This window comes from Neofelis nebulosa, chromosome 6, assembly GCF_028018385.1.
Source record: "Neofelis nebulosa isolate mNeoNeb1 chromosome 6, mNeoNeb1.pri, whole genome shotgun sequence".
Classification (NCBI taxonomy): domain Eukaryota; kingdom Metazoa; phylum Chordata; class Mammalia; order Carnivora; family Felidae; genus Neofelis; species Neofelis nebulosa.
The window spans coordinates 132,966,474-132,982,536 of record NC_080787.1 but is presented as its reverse complement, the minus strand read 5'-3'; the positions used below and the strand labels follow the sequence as shown (position 1 = coordinate 132,982,536).

The 16,063-nt window shown below is 40.6% G+C and overlaps 1 protein-coding gene across 3 annotated transcripts in view; it reads left to right on the top strand.

The window, feature by feature from the left end:
- ADAT2 (adenosine deaminase tRNA specific 2) overlaps nt 1–16,063 on the top strand; it is a 49,369-nt gene that overhangs the window by 26,667 nt on the left and 6,639 nt on the right. Inside the window, exons 5-6 of one of the 3 annotated variants that reach the window (XM_058735510.1) lie at nt 2,485–2,557; nt 14,153–14,260. In XM_058735510.1, the coding sequence (XP_058591493.1) occupies nt 2,485–2,557; nt 14,153–14,199 (120 nt within the window). In that variant the 3' untranslated portion in view covers nt 14,200–14,260. Of the gene's footprint in view, nt 1–2,484; nt 2,558–2,686; nt 4,324–14,152; nt 14,261–16,063 lie in introns of those variants that run through there. The other 2 variants (XM_058735511.1, XM_058735509.1) reach the window with 2 other exon arrangements.

Sequence of the window (16,063 nt, the reverse complement as noted above, 5' to 3'; positions counted from 1 at the left end):
TCCACTGAGCAGCCAAGGTGGAGGACCACTGCTTTGACCTCACAGGAGGGGAGAGTGCTTTGTGCTTGTTTGGTGCTCATGAGAACATGAGGAGAGGTGGGAGCTCTGAGGAGCACAAACAGTGTAGCGTGAGGAGAATGGGTCTGACCCACCATGGTTAGAATGGTCTGAGAAGGTTGTGAGAACAGAGAAGCCAAAGGAGGAGAGAGCTCTAAAAAGAAGCAAGAATGCTCAGTAGTCTCCTCCATTGCAGAGAGTTGAGGACAATGGAAAGGAAACCAGTGTTTTGGTCAGTAGGGGCCCTTGGGAGATCTGGGAGCACAAGCCAGCATGGATGAGATTGAAGAGGAAATAAGAGCCACACAAGCAACGGCCAGGAGTCTGTGGGAGCAGCAGGGTAGTAGCAGGGTAGTAGCTTGCTTGAGGGGCAGGGTCAAAGGAAGGTTATTGGGATATTTCCCCCCCCAGCTTTACTGAGATGTAATTGACATATAACATTGTGTAAAGTTTAAGGTGTACAGTGAGATGATTTGTTAGACGTATAGATTGTGAAATGTTTACCACAATAAAGTTAGTTAACACACCATTCACCTCACATAATTACCATTTTGTTGTTATGGTCAGAACATTTAAGCTCTATTCTCTTCACAGCTTTTAAGTACACAATACAGTGTTGTTAACTATAGTCACTGTGCTGTTCCTTAGATCCTCACCTTATAGAACTTACCTTATAGTTGAAAGTTTGTACCCTTTGCACTGTCTCTTCATTCCCCACAACCCCCACCCCTCCACCCCTGGCAACTACCATTCTATTCTTTGCTTCTATAATTAGAATGTTCTCTCTCTCTCTGTATATATGTGTGTGTGTGTGTGTGTGTGTATACACACACACACGTATAATATATAATAAATATATAATATATATATATATATATTTTAATACATATGCAATAGAGTATTATTCAGCCGTAAAAAAGAAGGAAATCCTGCCATTTAGGACAACATGAATGAACCTTGAGGGCATTATGCCAAGTGAAAGAAATCAAACAGAGAAAGACAAATACTATATGATCTTTTTTAAGTTTATTTATTTATTTTGAGAGAGAGAGGGTGTGTGTGTGCACAAGTAGGAGGGGCAGAGAGAGAGGGAGAGAGGGAATCCCACGCAGGCTCTATATTGTCTGCACAGAGCCCAACGAGGGGCTTGAATTCACAAACCATGAGATCATGACCTGAGACAAAGTCAAGAGTTGGACGCTTAGCCCAGGTGCCCCTGACGATCCTTCTTATATGTGCAATCTAAAAACATTAAACTCGTAAAGGTTTTCTTCTGATGGGGAAGGTTTATTCAGGCTTCATAGGTCCAGGTAAGAGCTGACTGAAGGCAGAAGGGAAAAGGAGGTTCATTCTGAGCAGCAGACCATGCTCGCCAGGCCCTTGTGCTGGCAGTCACTAGCTGCTTCCCCTCCAGTGGCTGCTTCCGGGTACGCCTCCATGGAGTCTCTGTTCATTTTTTCATTTCGTGCATCTTAGAAGGATGCAGCACATCGAGTTCAAACTCGTGTAACACACCTTCAAAGCCCTGTATATTTTGACCTCATTTTCTCTCTTGAATTTCTTTACCTATAGGCCCCCTACCCCCCATTAGTTGGATTCCTCACACAACCCAAGCTCATTATTACTCTTTCCCTGAAGTGCTGTGTTCAGCCTCTTTAAATAATTGCTGTCTTTAAGGCAAGTTCAAGTTTCATCCTCATGTAGTGTTTTATACATAATTTCATTCCTTACCTTTATCATAATTTCTTATTCTTTCACTTAATCGATCTTTTCTCTCTAGTTAGATACCAAAGATCGATCCAATTAAATCCTTTTGAAAACATCCACTACAGTAAAGATCGACACTTTTTTTTTTCTGTAAAGAGCCTAATAGTAAATATGTTAGCCTTTGTGAGCCACTCACATCTGTGTCACATCTCCTCCTCCTCCTCCTCCTCCTCCTTCTTTTTTAAATTTTTTACAACCCTTTAAAAATATAAAAATCATACTTAGTTGATCATTTTTAGCTGCGGACTACCAACTGTAGCTCTTTAGCATCAAACGCTTAATGGGCCAACAGTGAATAAGGGTCGAAAAACATAGCAGATGCTTAACAAACACTTATGATGTGTCAGGTATTTAACAGGTGTTATTTTATGTAATCTTATTTACTCTTCATGAAACCCTTCTGAGGTAAGTGCTGTAATTACCTACACTGTACGCATGAGGCAGCTGAGGCACAGTACACAAGATCACATAGCTAGTAACTTCAATAGTAGTTGATTGAGAAATAATAGTTGACGGGAGCGCGGTTTGAGTCTGTACTCGATTCTCTTGGAAATGTACTTCCTTACCTGCATCACTGCTGTCCCCCAATTGCTGTTTGTATGAGATACAGGCCACAGTTTCATTGGGCGATATTCATCCTCAATCTTCTCATTTCAACAGTGCATTCCTGGATATCGGGCCGAGGAAGCAGTGGAAATGTTGAAGGCCTTCTACAAACAGGAAAATCCAAATGGTCAGTTTTCCCTTTGCTGTACATGATGTAACCTCACTTAAGACAAAGCTGTGTGAAGAGAGTCTGACACGGGCCCTCCTCTTCATTTTCTCTCTCTCTTTTTTTTTTTTTTTGCTATTCTTTTCACAGCACCAAAATCAAAAGTTCGGAAAAAGGAATGTCAGAAACCTTGAACTTGTTCTGAGGGAAGGCTGATGCCCCTTGACGACATTCTTGGACTGAAAGTTGTTGACATCATTGAATCATACGTTCATATGTGCCCTCAACCCCTGGGAAAATTATCTCCTATTATTTGCTGTGTTCAGGGAACAAATTAGCACTTTTTAAAAGTCTGACAGTTGTAGACAATGGTTAGCTTTTCCATAAGCTTAAAGAACATTGTAAGAAGGGGATAAAAATAAAGATTGAAATTTTAGAAATTAGTAAGCAGTGCATGCTCTTCCTGCCAAAATCATTGTGCCTGGGCCAGGAAAGTCCTGAGTTTCAGTGAATGTGTATCCAGACCCAGTTACCTGGCATGTGTCCGGACTGGAGTGTGCCACACTGTGGACACCTGCTTTCGGCCTGGCTTTTCAGAATCGGGTCCTTCATTCTTTGCAGCCACTGTGTCCTCCCAGGGTGTTGAGGGCCCGTGACTCTCTACACTTGATCTTAGCCAAAAGGCCAAGAAGCGATAAGGCCCATGACTTTCTTGGAATTTGTCTATGAGTTGTATACATATAGATTATGATTGTGTGTGCCTCAGAACTGATTTCTTTTTGCTTTTATAAAGCAGTTCGAGATAATGCATAGTTTTAAAAACAAGTACATGTCATTTTTAAATTATAGCATATTGCTATAATAAAACCTTACTTACGCCTTCTTTGAAGATGAAGATGAATATTTTCTTAAAAGATAAAAGCAGAAATGAGACAATTCCTTCTTTATTAGCAAGCAGCTACACTATGCCAAGCTCCATTTGTTCATCAAATCAGTGAGCAAAACGATGAATCCTGCCCTCATGGAGCTGATATTCTAGCAGGGGGAGACAGATAATACTCCTGATAGATTATATAGTACGTTAGAGGGTCTTAAGGGTCATGGCAACAAGAAGAGAACAGGGGATGGGTGTGCCATTTGGTGTTGGGACTGCTGGTTGCATGATTAAATAGAATGGCTTTATTTACTCTGAAATCGAATTGTTATTTCTTTTTATAAAAGTCCAGACTTAGAATTTAAAACCTAAAATTGAAAAATGGGCACACAACCCTGGGAAGGGTCTCCCCAGCCGGAAGTCCCAGACACTCAATACTTTCTGACCGCACTAAGGGTTGGCACCCATGGAAAAACAGCTCTGTAGAACCACACTGGGGTGCTCTGCGTCTGCCCAGAAGGGGGCCTCACCGTTCCACCAGAAGCCCAGCTCCAGGCTCCTGTTGCATTTCTTCAGTGGATTCATTTCCTTGATGCAAAGCATCTGTATTTGTTGGTTCTGCCATTTGAGCGATGTCTGACTTGTTTGTTTTGAATTACATTACAGGCTGGAATGTAATTGTGGTGAAAGTATTTTTATATTGCTGAGAGTAGCAGCTAATCACAGTTACATGCTTCAGAAGATTTATAATTGTTTGGTTTTGTACGTGTGTGTTTTTAACTGCATTTGAGAAATTTGATGGAGAAGACCATGCATGATTTTTAAATTTATAATAATGTTACGTGTAACTTCTCTTCAATTTCACCTACTTTAAAAATTATCTTCTCATTAAACTTTAGTGCTTTGACTAGTTTATTCCTTTTTGCAGTTGGTGATGGTTCATTTCTGGCTTCTTAGGCTTTTCTGCAAGCAGACTTGATTGCACTTACTGTCTTCATATCATCGTTTTCTCGGGGATTATTTGTAGACAAAAAACCTGGAATCTTTCCTCTGGTACCAGTAAGTACCAGTAAGTCTGGCTATCAAGTAGGTTCTTGGTAAATATTTGTTAAATAACTTTATTGATTGAAATTTGGAGAAAAATGAATAATAAGGGAAATATCTAGGATAAAAAGTCAAATCTAAAACTAGTATATGGGTATCTTAACTTACAGATAGTCAATACTAAAAGTTCCAAGAAAGTAATAAAATGGGACCAGGAAGGATAGAAAAGACTCACCAATATATGTATATTTTGTCTCTACTGTGTTTTGGAGAATGGTTATTTCCTAATTCCTAAGCATGGCTGGAAATTTTAATTTTGGTTATAACCTTTTTGATTCTGTCTCCAGTGATGGCCTTATAGAAAAGTCTTTCCTATATTTTTGGTCTTAGGCATAGTTCCCTCTACTGCTTTTGGGGAAGCAATCATTTTAGATGGCACATTGCGGGTTGGAGGTCAGCACCTCCAGTGCTGATATAGGAACATTGTGAGGTCATGGACATTGAGACTATGGGATTCTGATGGCAGTTTCAAATTGGTGGAGAGTTGTGGATATATGATGACGTAATGCTGCCTCCTGAGTTCCACATCTCCAGCTACTTAGACATGGCTTAAAATATTGGGATGGTCCAGTTCAAAAGATTGAATCCAATTGATTGACATTAGTGCCTGTCTAAAAGACTAGCTGAGAGACTTGTTCTGTGCATGGGATGATTCTGGAAGTCGTAGGATATGAGAAGGTTTTAGAATCAAGGCCCTGTTTGGAGGAATTAGTAGGAAATGATTGCATCTAAGTTGCTAGAGTAGCCAGTGTTTGCTGGTCTTTGCAATGGACTCGGCAGAGAACGGATGGTGTGTAATGCTTTGGCAAGCTTCAATCACTGATAAAAAATTATGTTAAAATATCTTTCCACTTTCTTGTTACTTGGCAAAAGCATCTCTTCCTGTGTTGCATTTGGAATATTATGGAGGGAAAACAGATAGCCAAGAATGCCAACTTAGGCGTAGGCAAGAACTGTTAATTTTTCTTTAAGTTTTCTATTTGCAAATAATCTCAAACTTACCAACTAATAATTTAACAATTGATACCTTTAGCTTTATCATTGGCTGTGTTTATTCTCGCTCTTTCCCAATCTATTTATCTATCTATATGTATGTATGAATGTATATAATTGTTCTTCTGAGCCATTTGGTAGAAAGTTACATCACACATCATGACCCTTTGCCCTGAAATGTTTCTGTATTCCCTAAGCATAGGATATTCTCTTATATAATCATAGTATAGTTATTGGCTTCAGCATATTTAACATTAATACAGTACTTTTTTTTTTTTTTTTATTTACATCCAAGTTAGTTAGCATATAGTGCAGTAACGCTTTCAGGAGTAGATTCCAGTGATTAATCCCTTATGTCTAACACTCAGTGCTCATCCCAACCAGTGTCTTCCTTATGTCCCTTAACCATTTAGCCCAACCCACCACCCACAACCCCTCCAGTAACCCTCAGTTTGTTCTCTATACTTAAAAGTCTCTTCTGTTTTGTCCTCCTCCCTGTTTTTATATTATTTTTGCTTCTCTTCCCTTATGTTCATCTGTTTTGTATCTTAAATTCCACATATGAGTGACGTTATACGATACTTGTCTTTCTCTAATTTCGCTTAGCATAATGCCTTCTAGTTCCATCCATGTTGTTGCAAATGGCAAGATTTCACTCTTTCTGATTGCTGAGTAATACTCCATTGTATGTATGTGTGTATGTGTATATACCACATCTTATTTATCCATTCATCTGTTGATAGACATTTGGGCCCTTTCCATACTTTGACTATTGTTGATAGCACTGCTATAAACATTGGGGTGCATGTGCCTCTTCAGAACAGCATACCTGTATCCCTTGGATAAGTACCTAGTAGTGCAATTGCTGAGTCATAGGATAGTTCTATTTTTTAACATTAATATAATACTTTTATCTAATATACTGTTTGTATTCTAATATTGTCAGTTGACCCTATAGTGTCCTTTAGAGAATTTTCCCCATCTCTCCTACCATATTGGAAGATTCTAGGGTCAGATATCTTATTTAATTGCCATGTATCTTCAGCTTATTTGAATCTAGAACACTTCCATGGCTTCTCTTGGCCTTTAATGACACTGACATTTTAAAAATCATTCTGCCCTGCCCCTATCAACTTTTCTCTTTAAAAAAAATTTTTTTTTAATGTTTATTTATTTACTTTTGAGAGACAGAGAGGGAGCACAAGTTGGGGAGGGACAGAGAGAGAAGGATATACAGAATCCTTAGCAGGCTCCAAGCTCCAGCACAGAACTTGATGCAGGGCTCGAACCCACAGACTGTGAGATCATGACCTGAGCTGAAATCGGACGCTTAACCGACTGACCCACCCAGGCGCCCTTTCTCTTTGTTTAATAATGGTGTTTTCTCATGATTGGATTCAGGTTATGTGTTTTAGGTGATGTTATATTCTCAGAATATCACATCTGAAGACACCCAAAGGCCATGAAGTCCTCACTGGTGATGTTAATTTTGGTCACCTGGATAGTTTTGATTACCTGATTTCTACACTATATAATATTTTTTTTTTCCTCCCTTGCAATGAATAAGCAGTCCAAGGAGAGAAACTTAAAATTTTTTTTTTATGTTTATTTTTGAGAGAGAGAGAGAGAGAGACAGAGCGTGAGTGGGTGAGGGGCAGAGAAAGGGAGATACAGAATCCAAAGCAGGCTCCAAGCTCTGACCTGCCAGCACAGAGCCTGACACGGAGCTCGAACCCATGAGCTGCGAGATCATGACCTGAGAGAAGTTGGGCACTTAACCGACTGAGCCACCCAGGTGCCCTGAGAAACTTAAATTTGTAAAAGAAAATGCATTTGACATTAGTGGAAAGAAGGAGATGAAATCAGTGATCTCAATTGCAAAGCAACTGTTAGGTTATTTGATTGCAATCTTTCTTTTTTATTATGTCTGATGAAATTCACAAAATTCTTTTTGTAATAAGAATGTTTTATTATTTTTTAAAGCTTTATTTATTTATTTATTTATTCCCAACGTGGGGCTTGAACTCATGACTCCAAGATCAAGAGTCACATGCTCTGACTGAGCCAACTAAGCACCCCAGGAATATTTTAAATGAGGACGTCTTACTAAAAATTAAAAGGAAGCCTCAAATAAATAACTTCTTTCTCTCCTGATCTCAGTAAAACTAATACTTAGATCAATTTAATTATATCTGATAAGAGAGATTTCTGGAAAAACAGGTCTGAGATGTTTCTGGTTTCAAGGATTACCTGTAGTGATCCAATAGGATGTATAATCTAGGTAGGTAGTCATTGGCCATAAAAGCAGAATTCTCTTGGGTTTCCATAGAGACATCTAGACTTAAAATGTTTTAAGCACTGCTGCTTTTAAAATGGGTGTCGGTAAAAATAGCAAAAACCAAGGCTCTTAAAAAAATCATTAAAAAAATTTTAAAGTAGTAAAGTTCCTGCTTAAAAATCCACGTGGAAGCCAAAGCTTGTCCTCAGTCATTCTGCATCAACTCGCCTTGAATAGCCTTGGGGAAAAGAGGCATCAAGAGCTGGTTTCTCTGCCTTTTGGCAAAGGAGTGAGACTACACTGACTTCTAGGAAGACAACTGCCAACTATTTTCTTATTCCGTAAATTGTTAATTGTGTGTGGTGAAGAAAGGGGTGACAGGTGATGTTATTTTTATGGATAAGACTGGCATTAAGTTCTGGTGAAAGTTTGACATCTTTTGGATCTTATGTTTTTTCAGGTTGAGCTAATAAAAACAGGCTCCTGGGATTGTTTCACACCTTATTTTTAAGTGAATATTGAGCTAAACACCACTTGTTGATGATTATTAGGGAGATTTGTTGTGTGGTTGAAGAAGCATGAACTTATGAGTCTAGAACAGGAGTCAGCAAAATATGGCCCGTGGGTCAAGCCCAGCCTGCTGCCTCTTTTGGTACCACTAACAAGTTAAAAATGGTTTTATGTTTTGAAATGGTTGGGGGGGAAAATCAAAAGAAGAATGTAGTGACCTGTGAACATCGTATGAAATTCAAATTTTAGTGTCCACAAATTAAGTTTCATTAGAACACAGTCATGCCCTTTTGTTTTCGTGTTGTTTGAAGCTGCCTCTGTGCTACATTGCAGAGCTGAGTGGTGGTGACAGACACCTATGGCTCCCAAAGCCTAAAGCATTTAAATATGCCTGGCTCTTTAGGAAAATGTTTGCTACCCCTGGTCTAGAGGATATAAAACGTTGAGGTTCATTCTCTAAGGTGCTTGTTACAGTTCTCTGACATTGGAACTGAATAATATGGTTCATTGTGTAGTGGTGGTTAATTGCTTTAGTACCATTTTTTAAAAATTATTTATTTATTTTTTAATTTACATCCAAGTTAGCATGTAGTGCAACAATGATTTCAGGAGTAGATTCCTTAATGCCCCTTACCCATTTAGCCCATCCACCCTCCCACAATCCCTCCAGCAACCCTCAGTTTGTTCTCTGTATTTAAGAGTCTCTTATAGTTTGTCTCCCTCCCTGTTTTTATATTATTTTTGCTTCCCTTCCCTTATGTTCATCTGTTCTGTGTCTTAAAGTCCTCATATGAGTGAAGTCATATGATACTTGTCTTTCTCTGACTAATTTCGCTTAGCATAATACCCTCTAGTTCCATCAATCTTGCAAGTGGCAAGATTTCATTCTTTTTGACTGCCAAGTAATACTCCATTGAATATATATACCACATCTTCTTTATCCATTTATCCATCAGTGCACATTTGGGTTCTTTCCGTACTTTGGGTATTGTTAATAGTGCTGCTATAAACATTGGGGTGCGTGTGCCCCTTCGAAACAGCATTCCTGTATCCCGTGGGTAAATGCCTAGTAGTGCAATTGCTGGGTCATGGGGTAGTTCTATTTTCAATTTTTTGAGGAACCTCCATACTGTTTTCCAGAGTGGCTGCACCAGTTTGCATTCCCTCCAGCAGTGCGAAAGAGATCCTCTTTCTCTGCATCCTTGCCAAGATCTGTTGTTGTCTTAGTTGTTAATGTTAGCCATTCTGACAGGTGTGAGGTAGTATCTCATTGTGGTTTTGATTTGTATTTCCCTGGTGATGAGTGATGTGGAACATTTTTCCATGTGTCGGTTGGCCATCTGGATGTCTTCTTTGGAGAAGTGTCTGTTCATGTCTTTTGTTCAGTTCTTCACTGGACTATTTGTTTTTTGGATGTTGACTTTGATAAGTTCTTTATAGATTTTGGATACTAACCCTTTATCTGATATGTCATTTGGAAATATCTTCTCCCATTCTGTTGGTTGCCTTTTAGTTTTGCTGATTGTTTCCTTCGCTGTGCAGAAGCTTTTTATTTTGATGAGGTCCCAATAGTTCATTTTTGCTTTTGTTTCCCTTTCCTCTGGAGATGTGTTGAGTAAGAAGTTGCTGTGGCCAAGGTCAAAGAAGTTTTTGCCTGCTTTCTTCTTGAGGATTTTGATGGCTTCTTGTCTTACGTTTAGGTTTTTCATCCATTTTGAGGTGTTTTTGTGTATGCTGTAAGAAAGTTAGTACCATGATTTTTTGAAAAAGTCAGTTTATAAATATGAAAGAGAAATCCAAGATCCTAAAATACTTACTTGACTTAGGATATTGTGTGTGTGTGTGTGTGTGTGTGTGTGTGTGTTTAGTTTATTTATTTTTAGTTAGAGAAAGTGCAAATGGAGCAGGGGCAGAGAGGGAGAGAGAGAATCCCAGGCAGGTTCCACACTGTCAGTGTGGAGTCTGACGTGGGACTGGAACTCATGAACCATGAGATCATGAACTAAGCAGAAGTCTAACACTTAACTGACTGAGCCACCCAGGCGCCCTTGACTTAGAATATTTTGTTTCCTTACATATACTTTAAGAGAATGGCAAGGAGAAAAGACAATTTATCAATTTTGTGGGGTAAGAATATATATTTTATTTATGACTGTGATATTAAAAATATTACCAAATTATCTGTAAGGAGTTACTCTAATGGCAGAAATCTATTGGACCCTTTTAAGTATTTATTTTTGAGAGAAAGAGAGCTCAAGTGGGACAAGAAGGCAGAAAGAGAGAGAGAGAGAGAGAGAGAGAGAGACTCTCAAGCAGATTCTGCACTGTCAGCACAGAGCCTGATTCAGGGCTTGATCTCACAAACTGTGAGGTCATGACCTGAGCTGAAACCAAGAGTCGGATGCTTAACCAACTAAGCCACCCAGGCACCCCGGACCCTTTATTTATTTATTTATTTATTTTAATTTTTTTTTTTTAACGTTTATTTATTTTTGAGACAGAGAGAGACAGAGCATGAAGGGGGGAGGGGCAGAGAGAGAAGGAGACAACAGAATCGGAAGCAGGCTCCAGGCTCTGAGCCATCAGCCCAGAGCCCGACGCAGGGCTCGAACTCACGGACCGCGAGATCGTGACCTGAGCTGAAGTCGGATGCTTAACCGACTGCGCCACCCAGGCACCCCACCCCGGACCCTTTAAAAAAACCAAGACTCAAATAGAAACTATCTTCATACCGTTCCCATCACTGTGCCTTCCCCGGTTTTCTCTGTAACAGGCTTGGTAACCCTTTGGTACTAGAATTACATACATTGAGTTTGAAGAAAAGACAAAAAATAAACACTTAATAGGAATTTTGGTTTTTTACTCACCATTGAGCTCAGGACAAAGCCTTTCATGTAACAGACAAATACTATGTGTAAATTCTACGTTGCATAGGAAAGCAGGATTTGGAGGAGACGGTGGAGAAGGAGGAGAGGCTGGGCCCAGAGAGGCTGGTGGGGTTTGGAAAGTAGGTGGGAGGGTGAGGGGCAGGATATGCAGTGTTAGAATAGAAGATGACAATCATGTGAAGACACAGGGAAGGGATGCTTGGGCCGAGTTATCATGAGTAAGATCCACTTTCCTCTGAGAAGGGGGTAATTTTTCCTTTCTTTTTGATGTGTGATTTCATACCTGTTCCCGGAGTGTGTGTGTTTTGGGGTGGGGCATTGCCGGCGACAAACGTCTTGACACTATGGTCACTGAGGTAAGGAGACAAATTACATCACTAGGCCAGATTTGAGCTAGGGGGACGGAGTGTGTCAATAATAGAAGCTAATATTCACTTAGAACTTGCCAGGTTCTATTCATCTGTTCCCTTATTAATCCTTGTAACAACCCTCTGAGTCAGTATGGTTATCATCTCTGCTTTACATCAAGGAAACTGAGGCACAGAGATATTATGTAACTTGCCCAGGGTCACAGAGTACTAAGTGATGATGTCAGTTGGAATGGGCTAGGTTATGCCAAGGTAATACCCCTCAGGGTTTTAGTGCCTTAGAACAAAGTTTCACTTCTTTTATGCTTCACTTGTCTGTCTCCAGTCAGGCCAGGGGTCTAGGTTATACTGTACCATCTGGAATGTCGTTGAATGCCCTCAGTCACTGCGGTGGGAGAGGAGAAGATAGTGAATAATGCTCTATGTCTTCAGTCAGGGCTTCGCCAACTTGATGCGCATATGAATGACCCAAGGAACTCGTTAAATGCACATTATTATTCAGGAGGTCTGGGCTGACATTTCTAGCAAGCCCCCAGGTGATTCCTACACTGCGGGACCTGGGACCACTCTTGAGTAAGGAGTCTGACCGGCTTTTGCCCAGAAGTGACGCGTCATTTCTGCTGACGTAAGGCACATAGCTATGCCTAATGTCAAGGTGGCAGGAGATGTAATCTACCAGCTACCTCAGGAGGAGGAGAATTGAAATATTTGTGAATAATCTCAGCGAAGAGCAGAAAATGTGAAGCCAGGACTCGATTTCAGACAGGCTGTCCCCAGAGTGTGTGCTCCTAGTCATCATACCATATGTCCTAGATGTTGGTCCCCTCTCTACCGAGAAAGGACAGCATGATGGCACCTGCCATACTTGGTGGCCACCAGTCAGAGCAGCCCTTGAGACTGATTAGTTGCAGTTGACTCCTGTGACACCGATGCTGGGTGTCCCAGGCAGCTTAGTGCCAAAGGCAGCAGTTGTCAACATGATGTTGCAACTCTGAAAATGTTTTAATTCGTTTTTTTCTTAATAATTTGCTGACATCTATGAATTATTTCTTTTTGTTCAAAGCATACCTTAGTGCAGAATCAAGCCTTTCCCTCTTAACTCTCTCATCGAATATTCTGCCATGCTTTCTTGTTTTGGACAAGGGGTGTGGTTAAAGCCAGCATTCAGGGAATTGTGCATGATCCTGGGAACGCCCATGGGTGTGTGTCTGCACATGCACACCATTCATCATGTATGTTTGCCGGAAAGCACTGGAGTGGCCGCCCTGGAAGTGTCCTAGGCTTGTGGTCAGCATAACAAACACACTCCCAGATGGTGGTGGCTCAGAAGCAGCTTCTTTGCGACTACGTCCTGTCCGCCTAACTGGGAACTTCTGATGGATCATAAACAATTGAGAACTGGAGGAGTGAGTGGTAGATTCCAGGCTTACCCTAGCGTCTCTAAAAGGAGCACAGTGAGCTGGGTTATGCACTTCCTCTGACCTTCCAGCGCCCACTCTTGTTCCTACCACAGCCCCCTTTGCTTTCGGTTCCTAGGCTGAAGTATAGACAAACAATTCAGAAACATCGGTTTAGGGGTGCCTGGGTGTCTCAGTTGGTTAATGTTGGGCTCTTGGTTTCATCTCAGGTCATGATCTCACGGTTCATGAGATCAAGCCCCGTGTCAGGCTCTGTGCTGACAGCATAAAGCCTGCTTGAGATTCTCCCTGTCTCTCTGCCCCTTTCCTGCTCATGCGCACGTGCACTCTAAACAAACAAACAAATAAATAAGTAAGATCGGTTTAAGCAAGACCTCTCTGCACTTTATGGAAAACCCGATCTGCAAATGATACTTGGAATGATATAAGATTGTTGTTCTTCCATTAAAAAAAAAAAAAAAAATCTTCCCCCAAAAGAGAAACTGAAATAAAGGTACATTTCAGTTTTACATAATAATTACAGTTAAGATTTCAGAATTAACCCACCATGCTAGTTGCTTCGATCAGCAATTTAGTTAAACATGAGGGAGAAAATGGACCTTGACAGTTTTTCTTTTGGTAAAATCAGGTTTGCCATGTTGAAAAATGCTTGCACCCCTGTCCACCTGTTCTGTTGTTCATCTTGGGGAGAGCTGGATAAACCCATTTGTTCCTCCAGAGACACTTTTGTCATTTAATGGACGTAGTTCAATTAAAATACGCAGATGAATGCCAAGTTAATAATTAAGGGAAAATAATAAAACAGAGTATCGCTATTTTTATTAACTACTTGGACCGGAACCCACAGTATGTTTTTTTTAGATTAATGGAACAATTGGAATTCTACTGCTTGTTGTAATCCTAATCCCAGAAAGTATTGCCGATGATCTTTCTCGGCTTTGCATACCCTTTGGAAAAAGCCCTATCACTCCACCAGTAAGCCTGACTCCACATGAAAGTGCTTTCAGCTTTTATTTTTTTGTTTTATTTTTTTTAGCTTTTAATCTAGCCTGTACTGGCATTGATAGAAAGTCATTTCTCTCAATGACATTTCTATATTGGAGGGCTAAATAAGTTAAGGATGTCAGCTGGGTTTTTATATGGTCAATGTCACCATCCTGATTCAAATGCTAAACAATTTCAGGAAAGATTAAATTTCTTCTTGACCTGAGAGAAATCCCATCTTCTTAGTGAGAAGCTATGCTGGCAGGAAGCCAAGGGGAACGCGGCTCGCCGCTTTGAAGGATCTTCTTAGGTAAGCCCACTACACTGCGCTGTGTTCTTTTATCCTAAGCACATCTTATCTACTTCATAAGCCTCAAGCATTATTTTACTCTTCCCTTCAAAGTCCTGCATTCTCCATGAAACCTTTTCCAACTCCTCCAGCCCACAACGATCGTTTTCTTCAAACTCCTACTTAGTGTCACATAGTTTAATCTCAATTGGTCTCTAATTATAGTAATTAGATCATAAGCTCCTCCAGAGCGAGGATTTAGCCCAATGCTAGGCCCAGAGGCGGTTTCGTGATGGCTTTGCGGTTCTGGATGGTTTCCAGTCAGCAGGACAAACGGGCGAATTAGCGCTACCAAGAGAACGCTGTCTGGGCTTCCTGAACCGTACAGACCTCAGTCTACAGGCCCTTTTGCCAGGGCCAGGGCCGTCACTGCCAGATAGCCCGGCAGCCAAGGGAAGCATGACTTTGAGCCCCTATGTTTTCCTGCAGCTCATCTCTTCTCATTTGGAAACTTACGTTTTGGACGTGGGCTTTGCGATTTCCCATTTTCAGGTTTGAGAAATCAGGAAGCAGTAGAGGGGCAGAGATAGAAATTTTGTATGTGCTTTGCTAGGACCTAACTTTCTTGTGGAGGCATAACAAATAAAAGAGAGGACACATTGCATATTTCAGAGCAACTGAAATGCTGTGTGGAGATTGATTTATAGAACTTTCTTGCTAGATTAGTCCAGAAACTGGATTAATATTTTAATCATATTCCCTTGAGAGGAAAAAGCAGCTGGTGAAATTGTTGGAAGTGACATGCCAATCTGCAGAGAAACCGAGTGTGGTTTGGAGACCACCATGGAAATAGTAACTTCAGTCATTAAGTGGGGAATGAAAGGAAGAAAGAAACCAGATAAGTTTTCCAGGATCAAGAAGTTATTTTTATTATAAACTAACCTTAGGGAGACCATAAGATTTATTATTATTTTAACATTTAAATTCAAATACTGATGGCTTTATCGTTTCACTGCTGATTACTCTTGGCAACAGCAGGGCTCAATGGGTGTGTAGAACATCCTTCATCTTTTTATTTTGCCGTTTGTGTATACAGGCTCCATTGTGCGGGCAAAACACGGCAATGAGCACACGGTGGCACAATTCATGTCTTGATACAGGATTTCTCTTTCCCTGTGAACCTGACTTCCCAAGACCTGAATTCTAGGACTTGCTACGAATTCACTGGCATCCTGAAATCAAAAGGAAGAGGTCTTTTTCTTCTTTTGCTCCCTTGCAGACCTGGTTAACACCAAATCTTTACAATGGTCTCTAGCTGGCACGAGCAACAAGCATCTGGCGTATAACGTGTTGGGCTCTGGGAAATGCAATCTACTGCTTGGGAACTGCCCTCAGATGGAAACTGATGTTTAGATTATTACTGGGAATTTGTTTGTGCTTCTGAATTCTGTGGGATTAAGGCTGGTGCTGTGATATTCTCATGTGTTCTGTTGACCCTTAGGTATTTCTTAAAAAGAGGGAAATGAGAGTCTCAGGGTTGAAATAATCAAACTTTGGAGGTGCTAAGTAAGGCTCTACTCTGATTATACTGGCAGACGGCCCAGGGTGCAGCTGCTGATGAAGAATCCCAGATTCCACCCGAAGGCCCAAATACCACCTCTTCTGTCTGGAACTGAGTCAGTAAAAGGAAATAGGGTAGGGCAGCATTTTGGACTGAAATTTCTCTGTGGGGGCAACAGATTGAATTGATAATGGGAGAAAGTTTGTATTGTTAACTTTTATAAGGTGGCCCAGTAAATTTCATGAATTTTATAGGACTGG